This window comes from Chrysochloris asiatica, unplaced genomic scaffold, assembly GCF_000296735.1.
Source record: "Chrysochloris asiatica unplaced genomic scaffold, ChrAsi1.0 scaffold00061, whole genome shotgun sequence".
Classification (NCBI taxonomy): Eukaryota; Metazoa; Chordata; class Mammalia; order Afrosoricida; family Chrysochloridae; genus Chrysochloris; species Chrysochloris asiatica.
Genome location: NW_006408579.1, coordinates 16,837,597 through 16,860,976, shown reverse-complemented (window position 1 = coordinate 16,860,976; position 23,380 = coordinate 16,837,597). Strand labels below are relative to the sequence as shown.

The 23,380-nt window shown below is 33.6% G+C and overlaps 1 protein-coding gene across 3 annotated transcripts in view; it reads left to right on the top strand.

Moving 5' to 3' along the window:
- Positions 1 to 23,380, top strand: part of PVRL3 (poliovirus receptor-related 3) — a 197,244-nt gene that overhangs the window by 65,232 nt on the left and 108,632 nt on the right. Inside the window, exons 3-6 of one of the 3 annotated variants that reach the window (XM_006864192.1) lie at positions 7,952 to 8,248; positions 10,221 to 10,338; positions 13,686 to 13,837; positions 21,554 to 22,134. In XM_006864192.1, coding sequence (XP_006864254.1) covers positions 7,952 to 8,248; positions 10,221 to 10,338; positions 13,686 to 13,837; positions 21,554 to 22,134 — 1,148 coding nt within the window. Of the gene's footprint in view, positions 1 to 7,951; positions 8,249 to 10,220; positions 10,339 to 13,685; positions 13,838 to 21,553; positions 22,135 to 23,380 lie in introns of those variants that run through there. The other 2 variants (XM_006864194.1, XM_006864193.1) reach the window with 2 other exon arrangements.

Sequence of the window (23,380 nt, the reverse complement as noted above, 5' to 3'; positions counted from 1 at the left end):
TTACTTGATGGATTGTTATTTATAAATCATGATGTTATTTATTGGTCCAGTTGTGAGGATTACTTGATGGATTGTTATTTTTATTGTTGGTAAGTGTCAAGTCAGTTCTAACTTGTTCTATATGGTTTCAGAGAATTAACTAGTGAGTTTGAACCGCCAATATTGCAGTTCAATCCAGTGCTTTATCCTTCAGTGCCATGTTTGAAAAAACAGGACAACAGAGTAAAAAAGGGTCACAAAAAGTTAATTAACAAGAAAATAACAGTTTGTGTATGAAAGAGCTCAAGGGGATGAAATAACTTTTTCTTAACATTAAATTTTAGTGTTTTACTGTAAATTCTTCCTGGCTTAAAACTGTTAATGGTACAAGACTAATCATTATTTTAACCCATGCTTTGCTTCATTACCTTGAACTTGACCTTCTCTTATCCTGCCATTCCCGGTAATCCAAGTCTTTGTAATGATAATATATTATTTGGATTTCTGTTTACCTCTCTGTGCTTTTCCTTGACTTGTATTTCCTTTTTTCTCTTCTGTTTCTTCCTACATTCCTTTATGTTACTGTTGTTGTCTTAGTTCTTGGTGAGTTAATTCTGGCTCATGGTGACTCTAGTTGTGTCAAGTAGAAGTGCTTCATAGGGTTACTAAGTCTGTCTTAAAGGCAGGTCTGCATGCATTCAAACCACTAACCTTTTTGGCTAATAGTCATCTGCTTAATCATGTGTGCCACCAAGGGATGCATGTTTTACTATGTTGTTGTTGTTAGGTGCCATCAAGTCAGTACCGACTCAGCGACCCTATGCACAAGAGAACAAAACACTGCCCAGTCCTGGGCCAATCTCATAATTGTTGCTATGCTTGAGCCACTTTTCCAATCCATCTCACTAGTAGGAGTCTTCTTCTTTTTCTCTGACCCTCCACCTTACCAAATATGATGTCCCTAGCCAGTGACTGGTCCTTCCTGGCAATGTGTCCAAAGTATGAGAGACTAAGTCTGGCCATCCTGGCCTCCAAGGAGCACTATGGCTGCTTCAACACAGATCTGTCTGTTGAGCCTGTGGTGCTTTCAGTATTCTTCTCCAGTGCCATAACTCAAATGCATCAATTCTTCTATGATTTTCCTTATTCACTGTCCAGCTTTCACATGCATACAAGGTTATTGAAAATACCATGGTTTGGGTCAGGCGCACCTTAGTTCTCAAGCTGACATCTTTGCTCTTCAACACTTTAAAAAGGTCTTGTGCAACAGATTTGCCTAATGCAATATGTCGTTTGATCTCTTGACTGCTACTTCCATGAGTGCTGATGGTTGATTCAAGAAAAATAAAGTCTTTAACAACTTCAGTCTTTTCTGCATTGTTAAGAATGTTGTTTATTGGTCCAGTGGTGAGCCTTTTTGTTTTCTTTATATTGAGATGCAGTCAGTACCGAAGGTTGTGGTCTTTGATCTTCATCCGTAAGTATTTTAAGTCTGCTTCACTTTCAGCAAGCAAAGGTTGTATCACCTGAATATTGCAGGTTGTTGAAGACTTCCTGTAATCCTGATGGCATATTTTTCTTCATAGAACCCACTTTCTCAGATTATGTGCTCAGCACACAGGTTGAATAAGTATGGTGAAAGAATTACTACCCTGTTGCACACCTTCCCTAATTTGAAACCATTCAGTGTTCCCATGTTCTGTTGGAACAACTGTCTCTTGGTCCACGTACAGGTTCCTGATGAGCACAATTAAGTTTTCCGGAATACTCATACTTCGCAATGTTGTCCAAAGCTTATCATGATCCACACAATCGAAGACCATTGTGTAGTCAGTAAAGCACGGGTGTAAACACCTTTCTGATATTCTCTACTTTCAGTCAAGATCCATCTGACATCAGCAATGATTTCCCTCTTTCCATGTCCTTTTCTGAATCTGGCTTGAACCTCTGGAAGTTCTCTGTCAATGTATGCTTGCAGCTGTATCTGTATTACCTTTAGTAAAATTTTACTCTCATGGGATATCAGAGATACTATCTGGTGATTTCTGCATTCCGTTGGGTCACCTCTTTTTGTAATGGGCACACATATGGACCTCTTCCAGTCAGTTGGCCACATAGTTGTCTTCCAAATTTCTTTGCCTAGATGAGTGAGTGCCTCTAGTGCCACCTCACTTTGTTGAAAAATTTCAACTTGTATTCCATCAATTCCCAGTGTCTTGTTCTTTGTCAATTCCTTCAATGTACTTTGGACTTCTCTCTTGAGTATCATTGGCTCTTGATCATATGCTACCTCTTGAAACGGTTGAACATCGACCATTTCCTTTTGGTACAGTGACTCTGGATATTCCTTCCATCATCTTTTGATGCTTTCTGCATCATTCAATATTTTGCCCAGGGAATCCTTCAGTATTGCAACTCGAGGCTTGAATTTTTCCTTCAGTTCCCTCAGCTTGAGAAATGCTGAGCGTGTTCTTCTCTTTTGGTTTTCTAACTCACATCTTTGGACATTTCACTGTAATATTTGACTTTGTCTTCTCGAGCTGACCTTTGAAATATTATGTTCAGCTCTTGTACCTCCTCATTTCTTCCATTTGCTTTAGCATCTCTATGCTGTAGAGCAAGTTTCAGAGTCTCTTGTGACATCCGTTTTGATCTTTTCCTTCTTTCTTGCCATCTTAATGACTTTTTGCTTCTTGTATGATGTTCTTGATGTCATTCCACAACTCTTCTTGTCTTTAGTGTCTAATGTATCAAATCTGTTCTTCAGATGATTTCTATATTTAGGTGGGATATATCCAAGATCATATTATAGCTCTCGTGAACTTGTTTTCATTTTCTTCAGCTTCAGTCTGAATTTGCGTATGAGCATTTGATTGTCTGTTTTACAATTTGTCCTTGGCCTTATTTTGGCTGCTGATATGGAGCTTTTCTAGCTTCTGTTTCCACAGATGTAGTCAATTTGATTTCTGTGTATCCATCTGGTGAGGTCTGTGTGTATAGTTGTCTCTTGTGCTGTTTAATAAAGGTATTTGAAATGAACAAATCATTGGTTTTGCAGAATTCTATCATGTGATCTCCAGCATCATTTCTATCACCAAGGCCATGTTTTCCAACTACTGATCCTTCCTCTTTGTTTCCAACCTTTGCATTCCAATTGCCAGTGATTTTCAATATATCTTGATTGCATGCTTGATCAATTCAGATTGAAGAAGTTGGTAGAATTCTTCCATTTCATCCTCACTGGCTTTAGTGGTTGTTACGTAAATTTGGATAAGAATGGTATTAAATGGTCTTCTCTGTTGTTGTTGTTGTTATGTGCCATGGAGTCGGTTCTGACTCATAGCGACCCTGTACAGGGTTTTCAAGGCTGTAAATGTTTACGGGAGCAGAAAGCCTCATCTTTCTCCCACGGAACAGCTGGTAGTTTCGAACTGCTGAGGTCTTCTCTGTAGGAACACTGATATTATCCTATCACAGACAGCGTTGTACCACATGACTGATCTGGATATGTTGTTTTTGTCAATGACTACAACACCATTCCTCTTCAATTTTCCATTCCCAGCATCGTAAACCATGTGGTTATCATATTCAGAATGGCCAATACCAGTCCATTTCAGCTCACTAATGCCTTCGATATCAATATTTTTGCGTTTTGTTTCATTTTTGACCATTTCCAATTTTGCTGGATTCATACTTTGTACATTCCAAGTTCCAATTATTAATGGATGTTTTCAGCTGCATCTTCATTTTGAGTTGTGCCTATAGTCTTAGTATAGTTCTCATGAAAGCATACGCTTTTTGGAAACCATTCTTAACTACTGTATTCCAATTTCTTGCTTTTTGCTCTTTTAATATTCATCCTTATACATCCCTTTATTATAGTAGTCACCATATTAGTTTCTGTATGCGTTTTCCACTGTAAGTGCTTGACAGACTGGGACTATGCCGTTTAAAATTTAATTTTATTCATTTTTCAAATATTTTATTTGAAAACATAGGCTTTAAATTTTACTTTCTATGCCCTAGCATATAACAGTCTTAAACTAAATGTTATTTGAGTAGATTATAGGAATGAATGGGTGAACTTGGTTGTTTAGAAATGTGTTTTTAAATTAAACAATTGAGCCAAAAATTGAAAGATAGTTAAGTTTTGGGTAGGCAGAAATGAAAGTTGTTTAGGGGCAACATATTGTTGAGTTGAAAGTAAACCAGTTCATCCCCATCCTCACATTCAAGCACTTAGTATGGCTCTAACTCTAACTTTCTAACTGTAATTGTACTTTATATAAAATCCTTTGAATAAGGAGCAAGTCTAATACAGAGTGCTGCTTTCACCTTTAGGATATTCTGCAATTCAGAAGAAACAATTAGGTTGTTGAACCAATAAATTGAGATCCATGAGAAGTGAGAGGGAGTACAGTTCTCAGATAGGGTGTATAATAAATAGCCCTTAACATTTTCCTGGTAGTCCTAATGCTTGCACTCTTAGACTTATCTAGTTGTTATTGTTAAGAGCTGTCTCTTAAGGATCCTGTTTAGGGCTTCCAAGGAGCGATTAGTGGGTTTGAACCACTGATTTTGTGATTAACAGTCTACTATATCTTATAGCACCACATTCAGAATTATAATAAACCAAAAATAAGTCTTGTAGATGTCTAGCTCTGGTTGACAACACCCGAAGAGTCTGAACTTAAATTATAAACAGATGGTAATGTAGAATAAGCCCTGGACCACAATGTGTATTGGAACCCACAAAGTCACAGTTCAGATCTACCAGTCACTCCTTGGAAACCCTATATAGGGGTCGCTGTGACACGGAACCGATTCTAAAGTGTTTAACAACAGCACTACACATGGTAGAAGAGACCTTGGTGGGAAAATAGTTAAACACTTGGCTACTAACAAAAATGGTTGTTGATTTGAACGCATTTCGCGCTCTGCAGGAGAAGTATGTCAGCCTGCTTCTATAAAGATAACAGTCTTGGAAACTCAGTGGCACTGTTCTGCTCTGCCTTGTAGGGGCTCTGAGCTGGAATCCTCTGAGCAGCAGCAGGTTTGGGTTTGATTGGACAGGTTAATGTTTTCAGAAGCTTATGTGTTTCTCATATTGTTTCTGCAGTAATTATTCCTGCACAGACATATACTCATTTTGTTTGAATAGCCAGTGCACAAGTAATGAAGACCCAAAAGCAGCCACCAATACAAATAGAAGACAGAAACAGATCAGCAGAGCCATAAAATGTTATCAGACACAGAATAAATTTATAGTGCTTGTTTAGTCTGAAGAAATAAGTCAATCTATAAATTTTCTTTAGAAAAAATATATTTTTTTAAAAGAAAGCACATAGCAGCAGTTGGCCTTGATGTAGAGAAGTATTTCTTAAAACACAAAGGCGGTAAACCAAATCAACAATAAAAGATGAAATCTGATACACTTTGGTAGTTGAATTAAGAATGTCAGCTCATCAGCACATACTATACATAGCTGATTATTGTAATTGCTGTTAATAAGTTGCACACCTGTAAAAAGCTAAATGACAAATGTTGTGCAATACATATATTTACAATAGTGACAAAACAAAGAGCAGCTGCGGAGGTGCAGCTAAGCATTTTGCAGATGAAATTTCAAATGGCCCATTAACATTTGAAAAGGTCTTCAACCTTAATAATCTGGGAGATTCAAAATAAAATCTCAGTGATATGCTGTACATACCTTCAAGATTGGCAAATATTGAGAATTCTGCTAATATTAATTGTTGCTAAGTATATCGAGCAACAGGAACTCTAAAGATTGAGAGTATAAATTGATGTTTTGGAAATTTTCTTGAATTTGTCTGGTAAACTTGAAAATACATATAGTAGGTCAGTAAGAGAAAAGCTAGAAAAATTTATGCAAAATATACCAAGATGTTGTTAAGTATCATCGAGTCAGTTCTGACTCAGTGACCATGTGTAGGGTTTTAAGGAATAGCTGGTGAGTTTGAAACCCCGACCTTCTGGTTCAAATCAACCTTGTGGTCCAGTGCTTTATCCCACAGTGCCGCATCAGCAAAATAGGAAATGAGAATTTTTCTTGTAACATTGTTTAACCCAGAAATGAAGCAATACATATAATAAACTAGACAGCATTTAAAGCCATAATGTATACAATTGCATATGAATCTCAAAAAATTGAAAAGGGAATTTTAAAAATAATGGATTCAATCATTTTATTTGAATGAATCTCAGGAACACAGAGTGAGAAAGACTACAAAAATACTCATAATCCAGTTTTACGTATACAAAGTTCAAAAACAGACAACTCTATTGTTTATGTTTCCTTTTGTTGCTTGCAGAACACAAAAGTTATTTCCTAAGTCAGTACAATGGTTTCACTTTGAGGCAATCATAGTGTTAAGATTTGTTGTTGTTAAGTGCCGTCGAGTTGGTTCCGACCCATAGTGACCCTGTACAGGGTTTCTGAGGCTGTAAATCTTTACAGGAACAGAATGCCTCATCTTTCTCCCGCAGAGTGGCTGGTAGTTTCGAACTGCTGGCCTTAAGGTTCACAGCCCGATTCGTAACCACTATGCTACCAGAGCTTAGGGAGAGGTATTTCAGAGACTTCTGTGATGCTAATAATGTTCTTCTGTAACATTTGTGGCAGTCACATGAGTGTTTTAAAAGTATTCATTATATATATTATGTGCATTTTTCCTTTTGTTATTTTACAATAATGCATCTTAGAGAAAATACATGAGGAAAATAAACCTTAGAGTAAATTATGAAATAAAACAGGTAGATATCAATCAGGAACAGGTGACAGACAGTGAAAGAGCCAGCTTGAAATCTTGAAACTATAGAAACTCAATGCACAGAATAAACTACAAGCTAGATGAAAGAAGCATATAAAAATTACTGGGAAATACGAAGAGATAGCTAGGAGGTATGTTGGTTCTGACACGATGGTTACTTTTGCCCGTTTGGGAATTTTCCTGTACCAGAAAAAGATGGGTAGCATGTACATTCCAATAAACAAAACCCTTACTGACATTGCATGGTATCATGAGTTTAATGATGTCAGTATTATAAACAAAATTAGTTACATTGAAGAGCCCTAATTTATTTATTTATTTGTTTTTTTAATCTGAGAGACTAACATTAAAACGTTAAAAGTTTAAAAGACTGTGTTTTAAATACAACCATAAAGTTTCCTGCTGGGCCAAAAAAGAGATAGCTTTTGTCCACTATGACTTCTCTCAAAGAAACATTTTCTTAACATTTTATGTGTAGACCCTATAACCTATTTTTTAAAAGTATTTCCTTCAAATGCCTTTGCCAAAAAATAAGACATTATATATTGAAACATCTTTTTTCTCTCCCTTTACAGAATAATACCATAATCTTGTAATGGAAATTATGATCCAATTCATAGAAATATTCTCTATGTACCAGTTTTCGAAGGGGAACTCATCTGTCACTTTAAAGTACTTGAGAGAATGTCAGAAAGTTCATGGAACAATGGAATTAAAAGAAAATTAAATTTTTCCATGAAACTTTTGAAGCCCCCTTATTTCTGTACAAAGAAGCCCTGATGGTGCTGTAGGATAAGTATTAGACTGTAAACTTAGCAGTTCAAACCTACCACCTGTTCCACCAGAAAGATAGAGCCTGGGAAACCCTATGCAGGGTCACAAGCAGTCAGACTTGTTAACAGTGGAGGTGTTTTTTTTTTTTTTTTGGGGGGGGGGGGAGATATATGTACAAAGGAGCACTTATCTTTGTATAGTTATATAAAGTCTTGGTCTCTTGTTTATCCTGACTCATGATCATCTCTTGCTCTAAGAACTCAGTTGATGTCATTACCTCAAAAAATGTGTGTGTGTTAGAATTTTTAAATGCATTTGTCCCTGAGCTTATGGAATATAACTCCAGTTGTAGCTTAGAAGGCTGCAGATATATTCTTAATTTATCTATTTATTTTTTTCAACAGTTGAACCCACTGTGAGTTTGATGAAAGGACCTGATTCTTTAATTGATGGAGGAAATGAAACAGTAGCAGCCATTTGCATTGCAGCCACTGGAAAACCAGTTGCACATATTGACTGGGAAGGTGATCTGGGTGAAATGGAATCCACTACAACTTCTTATCCAAATGAAACTGCAACAATTGTCAGTCAATACAAGCTATTTCCAACCAGATTTGCTCGAGGAAGACGAATAACTTGTGTTGTAAAACATCCAGCATTGGAAAAGGATATCCGATATTCTTTCATATTAGATATACAATGTAAGTACATAATAGCATTTGCTTTTTAAATGTAAATCATTCATTTTAAATATTTTTCCTTTTTTTAAATCAAACTATTTTTACTTTGAGTATTTGATAATCAGATTCTTATGTTTTTCCTTCTTGGCTTTAAAAAATAATTTATTTTATAATTTATTCCTATTTTCCTAGAAATATTATTTAGCTAGAACATTTTTCATCAGGTCAGAACAGATGATTGCAAAACTTAAAATTTTTTTAACCTTGAGACGTCTTTTACTCACACTTCAACAGTAGGCTGGATTAAGTCAGTTGTGGGAATTTGTAACTCAAAATGGATACTTTCTTTGAGACAAACTTGTCCATTCTAATGAATTCAACTGTTACTCAGTTTCATTGATGCTACCCATTGAGTTTTTAGCAAAAATCTTGCACTTCTCTAGCTCCATTTAAATTACAATGATACCTGTGTTTTAGGGAATATTGTATTTTTAATCTGATTTTACTGATTATGTGATAAAATAATGTTTTAAAGAGATAATTAGAATAATAACCAGTACGGCTCATCTTGTACTTAGTTACACTTTTTGTTAAGGAGCAGTCATTCTCATCTGTGTTTCTATACTTTTATCATAAGAAGTTCTGGTAACGTACTGGTTACAAATCGGGCTGCTAACCTCAAGGTCGGCAGTTCAAAACTACTAGCTGTTCTGTGGGAGAAAGATGAGGCTTTCTGCTCCTGTAAAGATTTACAACCTTGGAAACCCTGTGCAGGGTCACTATGAGTTGGAATCGACTCCACGGTACTTAACAACAACATACTTTTATCAGAAGTATAACAGTTTCACAGTATTTGATAAACTTATTCATATTTTTCTATAAAATGTATCTATCTCCCTTAGATTTTCAAATTTGTTGGAGTATACCTCTACATAGTATTCTGTTTTTATCTTTTTTATTTCCATTGGTTCTGGTGTAACGTCACCCAAGTGATTTCTTATTTCTGTTATCATATCTTCTCCCTCTTTTCTTTTGTTAGGTTTGCCAATGGTTTGTCAATTTTATTAATCCTTTTGAAGAACCAGCTTCATGTCCTGTTGATTCTTTATGTAGTTTTTCTGTTTTCTATCTCATTTATTTCTGCTCTAATTTTTAGTTTTTATTTTCTTTTGGTGTCTTTAGATTTACTTTGCTTGTCTGTTTCTAATTGTTGGAGATGGCATATTAACGATATTTTGATAGCTTTAAATTTTTATCAGCAGTAGAAGAGGTGATGGTGCAACTAGCTTGTATAATAATAGCAAAGATCACAGAAAGTTACACAGAATAGGGAAAGTGTTCTAAGCTGTACTGTTATTTCCATTCTTCAGTATATCTTAGATTTAGATAGGCTTCTGAAGGAGGTATTCAATTTGTTATTATTTTTTTATTAGTTTTTGAACATAGAATTTAAAAATACACATGTATCACAATCGATATAATAATTTCTAAAGCTAATTCCAAGGAACGCTCTTTTTCAGCATTTAGAGGGTTAAACTAGAGAGACTATACTTACATGACATTATTACCATTGTATTCTTGAATGAAGCTAACCATCTTTTCTGGTACTGGCTCTGGAAACTCCAATTAAAATTTGTCTTTTTCTGTTGTTTTTTTTTTCACCTTGCTTTCACAGACTCTTAACTTTTTCTTATAAAATTTAGATACCACTTTTAAGTAATATTAATAGTTTTCTCATCTACTTTTTCTTCTTTGTATCTAATAACTACTGCACATATGTATAATTACCTACTGCTTGGATATTCATTGACCATTCACTTATTCTTTTAGTCAACTAATATTTATTAAGTACTGTGCTCAGCATTGGTTATGTATGTTGAGAGTAAGAAACATGCCGTCAACTTAATGCTGAATCTGTTGTATTAATATATGCTTTCTCATTGTGTGTTGTATTTCATTAACAAAGAATAATTTGTCTGTCATGTGTTTATAGATGCCCCTGAAGTTTCAGTCACAGGGTATGATGGAAATTGGTTTGTTGGCAGAAAGGGTGTCAATCTCAAATGTAATGCTGATGCAAATCCACCACCCTTCAAGTCTGTGTGGAGCAGGTAATTATGTTATATATACTTAATTTGTCTTGTGTTTAATGTTATACTTAGGTTTTTATGATTGTGGTTTATTTCAATAAACAGCTTTAAAAAGATTATAAACCATTTTTATAGTTTGCAGACAATTAAAGGGATTAGAATTTTAGATTTAAATTACTGAGGTGTAATTGGTGAGATATACATAGTTCTTTTTCATCCTTATGCATTCTTTTTCTAGGAAAATGGGTTCCATTTTTGAAAGCTGATGCTTGCAAATTTTTTCTTTACAAGGTCCCCTTAAGATGACTTTAAAAGATTTTGTTGAGTGTTCATGCATTCTCTACAGTTGAGGTCACAAAACCACCTCATTTAACCTATTCTCTACTGTTACTTTGCTTTTCTAAGTTTTCATTGGTTCCTGGTGTGGCGCTGTAGGATATAAGCACTGAACTGCTAGCTCTAAGGTCAGCATTTCAGACCTATCAGCCGCTCTTTGAAAACCCTGTCTATACAGGGTCAGTATGAGTCGGAACCGACTCCGTGATTTAACAGCAACAAATTTTCATTATTATTTTGTTTCTTTGTTATAAGTGGTTTGTCTTTGTCTTAGTTTCTTAATTCTACTGTAACAAAAATACTACAAGTGGATGACTTTAGCAAATAAAATTTTATTTTCTCACTGTTTAGGTAATTAGAACTTCAAATCCAGGGTGCTGGCTTTAGGGGAAGACTGTCTCTGCCCACATAAGGGGAAATTTTTGTATAAACTTCTAGAAATTCACTGTCGATCTCCATGTGACATCTGCATTTCCTTAATTCTTGCTTTACTTGCTTTTGTGCCTAATCTATTCGTAACATATCTCAAACATGACTGTTTAAGAAATATTTTATACAGATAATTTCTCTTAACATACAAAGAAAACCCTATCCCCAAATGGGATTACATCTCTAAATTATAGAGATTAGGATTTGCAACAGATATTATTGGGGAACACAATTCAGTTCTGTGCCTAGTCTCTTCTTGTCATATCTCAAAAGCGACTGTTTAAGAAACATTTTATACAAATATATCCGCACTAACATAGCAAAGAAAACCCTGTCCCCATATGGGATTATATCTCCAAATCACAGCAAATAGGATTTACAGCACTATTATTATTGGAGAACACAATTCAATTCATTATGGTCTTCTCTATTATAGACTTAGAACACAGCAAGCAGAGCAGAGTGTAGCAAACAGTAAGATCTTAGTAATTAAGTGACTGAACATATTAATGGATGATTTTGGGAATCAATGTAATTAAGATTTTAATAGTTGAGTGTGTTTACTTGACTTTTTACCCTGTTAAGACAGGATGAAGTGACTTATATGAGTTTTATAAAAAGTATCAAAATAAAGACCTCTTGGTTATATATTTTTCTTTTCCCTCTTTTGTACACTTAGGTTGGAAAATAATTTTTAACACTATATTTAGTTCCACTGTAATGAATGGCTTTAGAGTTCTTATGTTGTTATGTTATACTAAATTGCTATCAAGTTAAGTCCAACTCATGGTCACCCCATGTATTACACAATAGGTTTTTCTTGACTATAACATAACAAAAATATTTCACTAGAATTTTCTCTGTGGTACCACTGGTTGGATTTGAAATCACCAACCTTTAGGTCAATGTCAAACTGTTGGTGCAACCTAGGGACCTTATAGTTCTTATTCTGGGACATTATTCCTAGTATAGTTCATATTAATGTATGATATTCTAGACAGAACCTTTTGACCAAATTAGTATGAAATCCACTGCCATCAAGTCAATTTGACACATGGTGAACACCTTTTAAAAAGAGTTATTATTGACAAAAAATTGTAACTTAGTTTTTTATTATCACAGATTATAAAATGATTTTATAAAAAGACCTTTCTTGGTGCTTTAGAATCCATCTTTGGATAGGGCACTTCATCATTTCACTCAGTATTAAATGATACTCCATGAATATGTTATGTTACATTGTTCAGTGCCATTGAGTCAGTTCCAACTCATACTAAGCCTACGTAGGTTTTCCAAGGAGCGACTGGCGAGCTTGAACTGCCAACCTTGAGATTCAATTCAACTTTGCAGTCTAGTGCTTTACCCCACAGTGCCATACCCAGATTTGTTGCTGCTGTTAAGTACCATCGAATCAGTTCCTTATAGGGACTCTGTATAGGAATTTCGAGGAGTGACTGGTGAGCTTAAACTGCCAACCTTGCAGTTCAAACCAATCTTGCAGTCCAGCATATTAATCCACAGTGCAAGTTTTTTAAAATATTAACTGGTGTTTTTTCTTCATCACTCTCTAATATGTTGGCCTAGTTTACTTTTATGTGATTGATAATTATTGAAAGAATGCACATTCTCTCTCTCATACATATACACACCCACACCCACCCCCAACACAGTGGTTAGAAATGTATTGCAAAGTTTACAGTTAAAACATGTTTTGGAGCCCTGGTGTGGTGAGCTGCATTCAAACTCACCACTGCTCCTCAGAAACTCTATACATGGTTGCTCTGCGTCGAGTAGGCGGTTTACAACAACAACAATGTGTTCTGAAACATAACATTTTTTTAAATTAAAATTCTAGGTTACATATATTTCTTTGTCTTCCTAAAATTATTAGTACCCTTACTTTATTTTCTTCCTAAGGTTTTAGTTGAAACCTTAGGAAGAATATTATTTAAATGTGATTCTGGAATTGGGATAACCTCTCCAGACATACATGAACATGAATGCACTTATTGTTTCTGGTGTTATTCTCAAGAATGATGTATTTTCTAGTTTCATTTGGTTGACAGTAAATAACCAATTTTCTTCCACTGTGATCTGTTAATGTTACTTAAAAAAAATAGTGCATATTTTATTGGAATTTTGTTATCATTAACAGGATAGATCTTAGAAGATCTTAGAAAATATTTGGCTGACTTGGCAGAAATAGCTTTCCTTTTTGGAACATTGTCTAAATCAGACATTTTGGCATTGCATTGTTAATTCTGTTTCAGTTAAATTACTGTGTGTGAAAATGAGTAACCATTTTTCTTCCTACTTTTCAGATTAATGTGCATGATTGCCAGTGTTGATAGGACACTCTTTTGCTTCTTGGAGCACTTACTTGTTCTAGAAATATTTGGTTAACTGGCAGTTAAGAATAGGCATTCTTACCTTTATTAAAATGAAAGAATCTTAACTCTTTGTATGCTTTCATTTTGTAGTACATAGCATTTAATGGACACTGTTTCTTACCCTACCGTCTCAAAAGTGTCTTAGTTTAAATAACTATTGTTGCATATATTATTAAAGCTATTTAAAATAACTCTATACTTTTTAAAATTTAGGTTGGATGGACAGTGGCCTGATGGTTTGTTGGCTTCCGATAATACTCTTCATTTTGTTCATCCACTGACTTTCAATCATTCTGGTGTTTATGTCTGTAAAGTGACCAATTCCCTTGGTCAGAGAAGTGACCAAAAGGTCATCTATATTTCAGGTAAGTTATAACCACCTTGAAATATGAATTCCTTTAAATACTCATATAACACCTGTTGGAACAGCAACACTATTATCTAAGCACTCATCTATACTTGTATAGAAACAGACTCTTCAGTGTGAGATTTTCCAGATAATCTATAAAGGGATATGATAAACTAATCTATCTGAAATAATATAAGGTGACTTCAAACTTGTGGGAGAATTCCATTATCTTTTTAATTCCATTCTCCCACAAAATTTTGAAGCCCCTTCATATATGTAAAGGAAATGTTAAAATATATGTTTATGCACATTTTAAATAGCTATACATATAATTTTTCTGTTAAGCAATATTGAGTATTCCTCCCTTGATAATAATGCCTTGCTGGGTTTTGTTGTTACACCAAGAATAAACATTGCTTTTTTTATGTTGCACTTACTCTGTACCCCAAGTATCTGATAAATAAATTGGGATATCAACTTTGATGACCTGCTTATCAAGTAACATTATTTGTCGCTCAATATGAAACGATACCATATTGGGTTACTGAGAGTTGAAGTATGAATGTTTATTAAATGTTTTTGTTAAATACCATGAAAGATGTTTCTTAGTGTTAGTCCTTAAGCCACTAAGAATTTAGACTTTTCACATTCCAGGTGTTTCACTGTGAATGCTTTTGTTGCTTTAACTATGTATTAATTTAGGCAGACACAAAATGTTAATATGCTTAGAGTAAGAATCCATTTTCTAAGATGTGGCTATAAACAAAAAGTGTTACTTATAATGTTAAGTGCCGTCAAGTCCAATTCAAAGCAACCCTGTATAGGGTTTCTGAGGTGTGCCTGGTGAATTTGAACCACTGACCTTGTGGTTCAAACCAACCTTGTTGTTCAGTATTTGTCCTACAGTGCCACACCAGGATAAGGTAAACTATTTTGAGCACTTCTCTATTGACTACTAGCAGTCTTCATGTCTAACAAATGGAAAGTTAAGAGAAAAAGGAAGAGAATTTTGAGGAATACAAGTTTGTATGGGTATTATGTAATAGCTAATTAAGATCTAAAAGTTAATAAATTAGACTGTAGAGTAAGCATGTGCTTACTAAAATGTGTTCTTAGTTTTTGTGTGATCACTCAAGCAAAGATTTTTTTTTGTTGTACTTAATACAGTTGTACTAGTATGTTTGTGTGTTACCTATTCTCAGTCACAACTTTATATCCAGCAATTAGCATATTGCCTGATATATGATAAGGGCTTAAATATTATTTTCTTATGAATCTTACAAGAAGCTTAGAATACTGTATGTCCCCAGTTCTTTCCACCAATAGTAGAGGTAGGAATCTGAATAATATTAAATATTAGTAAAATTAGTCTCTTTTTAGAAGATTTTTATTTCTTAAAAAATGGAAATGCATGTTTAATAGTATATTTATTTAAGGACTATTTATTTTTTTGTGTTGAACAAGTAGGAGTTCAGTATTATTTATAAATTTTAGATTCAAGTATGTTATAATTAGTAATTATTTAAATATTGGGACTCAAATTTGGAGACTTATAGTTATTTAATAGTGTTCTAAGTTTGTATTTTTTGATTTGCCAGGTCCCTTCCCAGTACTCCTTGACTTGTATGTTCACCTGCCTGTTAATGATCATTCACTCTATTTGTACATCCAATAAACATTTGCAACTTGTTAAGTGCCAGTGAGTCAGTTCTGATTCATAGCGACCCTATTTAGAATTTCCTAGGAGTGGCTAGTAGGTTTGAAATGCTAACCTTGCAGTTAGCAGTCCAATGCATATTCTGTAGTGGCACCACACCAGGGCTCCTTAAACATGTCCAAAACCAAGTTCTTGATCATCTGCCTGCCCCTGTCACCAAACCTGTTCCATCAGCAGCCTTCTTCCTCTTAGTTTTGGTAGCTTAATCCTTCCATTTGGTTTGGGTACAACCCTGATGGTTATATTTAATAACATAAACATAAAGTGTAATCATAACATTTTATTATACTTTTTCTCACATACTCCATCCAATTCAGCAAATCCTATCAGCTCAGCCATTATATTTAGAATCTTTACAAGTGTCATATTTGCTCTGCTGCTATTCTTCTACTACTATGGTTTAAACCATCCGCAAATCCTTATCCATGCTATTACAGCAGCCATTTAATTAATCTGTTTACTGTCCATTTGTCTCATTTTGATTTGTTGTTCAATCAGCCTGTCATTATGTCATTCATCTCTTCAGTACCTTCCATGGGCTCTTTCCATTTCATTTACACTGAAAACCAAGTCTTCGTAGTGACTTATAAGGCTTTTATATGTGATCTGATCCCACCAGGCTACCTTATTTATATCTTGATTATATCTCTTGCTCATTTTGCTTCACCCACACTCTCCTTATTACTGTTCTTTTGAAAGAACAGTCACATTTTTACTTCAGAGTCTTTATATTTTCTGTTTCCACTGCATCAAATGTTTTATCATCAGATACCGTCATAGTTCTTTTCCTCACTTTCTTAGGATCTTTACTTAATTATCACTTGCTTTCAGAAGGTCTTTCTTCTTTCTGGTGGTATTTAAATTGGAAAATCCTTTCTTCTCATTCCTTTACTATCTTTTATCCTTCTCCTCTGCTGTATTTTGTATTGACAATACTGTATGTTTTATTTTATTTATATGCTTGCCTGTTAACCTCACTAGATTAAAGCAGAATTTTGGTTTTTGATCGATCTCTGCTGTTTCTACTATGTGAAGAATGCTTAGCATATAATAGGTGTGTGATACTTCGTTGTTGTATGAATTAATGAATTTGTTTAAGAGAAGAAAACAATCTGAAAAAATTAAAAGTCCAGAATCTGCTTTTATGTAACTTTTTTTTGTTTTTTTGCACAAGGGAACTAATTTAACACTGGTATATTTTACACAATTTTTTTGTTTTTATTCAAAATCTAAGTCTTATGCCGTTGTTGTTAAGTGCCATCAAGTCAGTTACGACTCATAATGACCCCATGTAGGGTTTCCAAGGAGCAGCTGGTCTTATAAGAAGGGAAATTAAGTTTTAAATAACTATGAAGGGGCTTCAAAGTTTTAGGAAAATGCCCTTATCTTTTAATTTAGTCTTCCTATGAATTTTCTGAACCCCCTACAGATGGTATATAAGAATTATCTCTGATAAACACTGGACTATGAACCACAAGGTTGGCAGTTCGTGGCCACCATTCACTCTGTGGGAGAAAGATGAGGCTTTCGGCTCCCACAAAGAATTCTAGCCTTGGAAAACCCTCTACAGGGTCTCTCTGAGTCAGAATTGACTCCATGATGCTAAACAACAAAGTGCTTCAGAAGATGGAAGCATCTTAGGAAATTATTTTCTCTAAGCCATCATCAATTACGTTTCTGCTCAGAATATTAAACACATCACATATACCAAGTTTAACTCCATTAAGAACTTGGTGGTATGTGTCACATTTTCTAGATAAGGTACTGTTTTTCCAGAATGACTGTGTAGAATTTTTTTTTTAAAGAAACAAAAGGCTATAATTCACAATAAAAGTAAGTTCCTATTTAATTTCTTTTATTGCAATATATATGTACTTTGTTTCCTGGTGTGTGTGTACATGTGGATTTTAAAAACTTGTATTAAAATTTATATTTAAATTTTAAAAGAAAGATTTTTTTTTTATTATAAATGCTTGCTATGACCACAGATGAAAAGTTCTCAGAATAGAGTAGAATTAGCAACTCTATGTGATATATTGCTCTTAATTTTATTAAACAGTTTCCCAAATTAGTAAACATAAGATTTTAGACAGTGGGTCATTGATTGAAGATTGTAATATTCCACTTCAATTATTAAATTGTACTCTAATATGGTATAGTGAGTCTTTTGTCCTACTGGAAAATGTGTTTTTGTAGTTTTCATTTGGTATGTATTTTTTTCTGTCTTTGAAAATAGAAAAGTATACTTGTATATATCAGATAAGCTACCTGATACCTAGTCTTCAAATCTAGAATAAGTTCCTGTGGGAAACATTCATTTCAAATACTATAGACCTTAGGATCCAGACATAATATTAAACTTAAATGTTGTTAAATGCTCTCAAGTCACTTCTGACTCCTAGTGTCCCTGTATAGGGGTTCCAAGGAGTGGCTGGTAGGGTTTAACCGCCAACCTTGTAGTTGTAGTCAGCAGTTCAATGCTTGTCTTACGGTCCCACATCAAGACTCCTAAACTTAAGTAGCCTCACTTGAATTTAAATTTTTTTCTAATACATATAAATTCTAAAGGAAAAAGAAGTTCTTTTTTTTTTTTTTTAAACAGCAATTTTTAAGCTAAAATTGGCATTATAGCTATAGAGGCCTTACTGGATTATTCATTTTGCTGTTTGGTAGAACTTTTAATTAGAAAAAGAAACTTACATGGTTGTTCATTTGGGTGAAGAGAATTTAGAGTTTATTAGTTTATTACATCCTTTATCACACATGCAGCAAAGAATATAAAAAATAATGTATGACTAAAAAAAGTATGCTAGTGGCATGAATTTTAAATCATGATAATTACCTAAATAAATTGCTGTGGGTGATTATAAAATTGTCCTCTTGTTTCCTTACATAGAACTCTGACTCACATTGTAATTATCTTACAACAGGATAAGAATTAGAAAACATGGGTTAATGTCACATAAAAGTCGGTTGAACCACAAAGTTGGCGGTTCAAGCTCACCAGCCACTCTTTGGAAACCCTATACAGGGTTGCTATGGGTCGGAACCAACTTGACGACACTTAACAACAACAACATACATTGTCATATGTCCATTCTTTAAAATATAAAATAGGCAAAATCTGTGAAAGCCAGAACCTATGTAAGGTGTAGACTTATCAGAAAAGTACAAGTAAAATATTTTGTACTAATAGTGCATGGTAGAAAAGTGGTAAGACATTCCCTGTCAATGAGGAAGACTTTGGAAATCCAGAAAAACAAGGCCTTTCTCTGGAGTTCTGATGAAATAGGTTTCACTCTATTAATAGTCCTTCTTTTGTGAAATGATACTGGTAGTGAGATTATTCTATTTTTAATACTAGTTAAGGAGTAGGCTAGTGGGTTAGTTGAACTGTTGTTAAGACCACTGACAAATAAACTTGGTTTAAAAATATTTGGGGGTGTTAGGAGTTGCTCTTTATTTTTAAAATTAGGTTTTCTGAAGACTATATTTTGTTAAATCTGAGTGAGAAGTTCACTAGCTATCCATTTATGTTCATATAAAAGACAACAAATAGATGTTAGAATTGTCATTGATTTGTTTTATTCCTCTGTAAAAATATTTGATAAAAATATTAGTTGTATCTTGGGCTTACTGAGAGCTGAGGTATATGCAGTAGTCTGAGAAAATTAGCATTTCGTTGTTGTTGTTGTTTTGTGCTGTTGAGTCAGTTCCTACTCACAGCTCATGTTGTTGTTGTTGTTAAGTGCCGTCGAGTCGGTTCTGACCCATAGCGACCCTGAACAGGGTTTCGAGGCTGTAAATCTGTACGGGAGCAGAAAGCCTCATCTTTCTCCCGCAGAGCAGCTGGTAGTTTCGAACTGCTGACCTTGTGATTTGCAGCCCGATTCCTAACCACTACGCTCCTCATAGCTCATAGCTACCCTGTATAAGGTTTCTGAGGAGCTGCTGGTGAGTTTGAACCACTAACCTTGAGGTTCATACCTACCTTTTGGTCAAGTGCTTACCCTATAGTGCCACATCAAAAGCCTTTTTAAAATCTTAACAACACAAAAAATGTGTGAATTATAAATAATTAGCTTCGGTGATATCTATTTGGCCAGTCAGTACTAATGCTAATTTATTGTAAGATAATTTTCTTTGGATATCATTGTAAAGAAGACCCTTAATACTTAAACATTGGATTTTCCATTACTCCTTCACACAAAGTACATGAGTTGTCTTGTAATGATTTAATTTTTAGTCAGTTTCATAAACCCCTACTCTATGAAGTTAATTTATATGAATCATTATTACTTTCATACTAGAAAACACTAATTTTTTTTTTAGGTTAAATTCATTCATTTGCCTTCTCAAAAAGGAATGCTAATTTCCTTGATTCCGTTGATAATTGGAGTCCTGGTATGGTGCTGTGAGATAATGCACTAAACTGCAAGGTTGGTTTGAACTGCAAGGATGGTGGTTCATATTGACCAGCCACTCCTTGGAAATCTCATACAGGGTAGGGTACCTATGAGTTGGAACCAGCTCAACGACACTTAACAACAACAATAACTGATAATTAATAATGACTTCAAGGTGTTTGGCAGGATTACCTGTTTGTCAGTTTCAGTTTATAGAAAATTAGTCATACTGTACGTGTTAAATTTTATACTATATTTGCTAAATTTTTACCACATTCTATACATATGGCATTCCGTGATGAAACCTGTTTAAGTAAGTATTTTTCTTTAGCTTGTGATATTAGAATAACTTACTCCATGTAGATTTAGTATTTTTCTAACAATCATTTTTTAAAAAGCTTTATCAGTACCACTCATTTAAAAAGTAATTATAGGAAATTACCATTTGGGTCATTTATTTTTACAAGAAGAAATTCACAATTTTTTAACTCATCCTTTCTTCAAACTCTACAATTTTGTGTTACACGACTTAAAAATATCACTTAATTGATAATTAACCTATCTTTAATTTTTACTATTTATGTTTAGTTGCTTTTTAATATTAATGGCTATTTACTCTGTAATCTAATGGCAATACACTGGAGCATTTGCATCTAATACTTAAGTATTATTAGAATGTTCTCTCTAAAATATTAATTTTTCTTTTTGAAACTCTGCCATAAAGCAGTGATACCAAATTTGAAAAATGTGCTTGAAATTCCATAATTTCTAAAGTGTTTGGATTTCTTACCCATGAGGTAATGGATATGATAATGATACTTTTATTATATTTTATAGTTTGTAATATATTTTTATTTTATCTTTGTTTATTAGTTTCATTTGATAATAATCCATTTGGCTAACACCGTTTAAACATAATAATACTCTTTATTTTTTAAATTACTAAATGGCATATACAACATTTTTCTCTAAAAATTGAAGAATTCTCTATTTACAGAAAATATTTTTGAGAGAATTTAAAAAACCAATAGCTTATACTGTGCCCACTTAACAAGAATCTGTATAGTTTTTCATTCTTTTAAAGATAAGTTCAGATCTTACAAAAATAAACCATATTAGGTTAAACATGGATATTGAGAAAATATACTTTTTATTATTTTAGTTGTTTTGTTTTATTTCCCTGTGCTACTGGCTAGAAAATAAATGTTTGACTTAATTTTTGGTATGATAATCCTTAAGCCAGCATTGTATAAGACACTAAAGTAATACTCTTCAGTTTTTTTTAATAAAAGACAACCTTTTCCCAGAGTGAATATCATGCCTTAAACTTGGAATAGACTAATTTAGGATGTACACCATAATTTTTCATCCTTTTCATTTCATTTGTAACTGACTAAGTGTCAGTTTTGTTATTTTTCAAATGTATGAATATTATATTCTATTCTTAATCAAATTAAGAATGAAAAACTATTGTTATTTTGTGTATATATGCATATATATATATATATATATATTCATTAACTGTGCTGTCTTTTCATCTTGCTGCTGAATCAGCCTGCATTGACATTCTTTGCCTTTCTGTGTGTCTATCTTTACTTGTTTCCATTAGATCCTCCTACTACTACCACCCTTCAGCCTACAATTCAGTGGCGTCTCTCAACTGCTGACATCGAGGATCTAGCAACAGAACCTAAAAAATTGCCCTTCCCATTGTCAACTTTGGCAACGATTAAGGATGACACAATTGGCACCATCATTGCTAGTGTAGTGGGTGGGGCTCTCTTCATAGTACTTGTAAGTGTTTTGGCTGGAATATTCTGCTATAGGAGAAGACGGACGTTTCGTGGAGACTACTTTGCCAAGAACTACATTCCACCATCAGATATGCAAAAAGAATCACAGATAGATGTTCTTCAACAAGATGAGCTTGATTCTTACCCAGACAGTGTAAAAAAGGAAAATAAAAATCCAGTGAACAATCTAATACGTAAAGACTATTTAGAAGAGCCTGAAAAAACTCAGTGGAACAATGTAGAAAATCTCAATAGGTTTGAAAGACCAATGGATTATTACGAAGATCTAAAAATGGGAATGAAGTTCGTCAGTGATGAACATTATGACGAAAATGAAGATGACTTAGTTTCACATGTAGATGGTTCAGTAATTTCGAGGCGGGAGTGGTATGTTTAGCAACCACTAAACATGACAACTATGTACAATGTTTCATTCATACTAGCTGATCATTTTCAGATTGTTCATACTTTTTCTTGAGGAAGAATTTGCTTTTTCAAGTTGATTTTCAAGCTTTTTATATTCTAATCTGACAAATGAAAATGTAAAATCTGGGTTAAATGTATCTGAGCTGCTTTACAATTTTTTTCAATGCTGTACTACTGTCTCCAGATTTAAATTTAATGCAGAGTACTTTATTGGTCTGTGCCACACAGGTAAGAAGGAAATGTCAACATTAAATGTATGACTTTTTGGTACAAAAATTTAAAAAAAAAAAAAAAAAAAAGGAAGGAAGGAAGAAAAAAAAGGAAACTACCTTGGCATTGTGTATTAAATGTTTACCTAAGACTATAATCTCAAATATAATGTTTGTTAAACATATTACCTCTCGAAATTTATCACCACTAAATAATACTGCATCAAAATTGAGTATAAAGTGAATTCAAGAAATGTTTATATATATTTTTAGTATAAAATATTCAGCCTGATGGAACATCTTTCCTTTTCAAATCTTATTTTCTAAGTTTCTATACAGATGGAATCTCCTTACCTCTGCATTTTAATGAGCCTTGCCATAGTTACTGTAGAGTGGCTTTTTAAAGATATTTTGTTGCACTAAAACTGTGGTAGTAAACTCAGTGAACATGTGTGAAAGAACATAATTAACTGATCAATATTTTTGTCCAAAGTACAAACAAGAGTAATAAAATATATGTCTCATAACATGATAATTAATTATAATTATTTTCACCTTTGGAAGAAAATTCTTATATGGTCATTTGAACATGGATTTTGGTGCATTAAATTATAATTTGCCTTTTTTTTTCTCCTTTCATGCTTTATGATCCTAAATATAAGAATAATAATGAAAGACTACACTTAAATTCAGCACAAAGAGGAAACAGTTCAGAATGTTGGAAATACAGGGGTAAATTAGCAGTGTGATACCAGTTTTTCAAATGAGAAATTTCAGCCAATAACATATACAAAGAATTTTGTAGACCATTTTATTTTGAGTCATTGAATGCTGATGTTCAAACGGGTAAATGTACAGAAAAAAAAATTAGAATAATCTTGGACATTTTAGATTTAACTATCTAGATAAATCTGAATTATAGAACCAATTGGTGATACTTTCTTATGAATATTGGCTAACTGTCCCATTTTTGTTACTAAATGTATGTATGCATTTCAAAATTTTTGT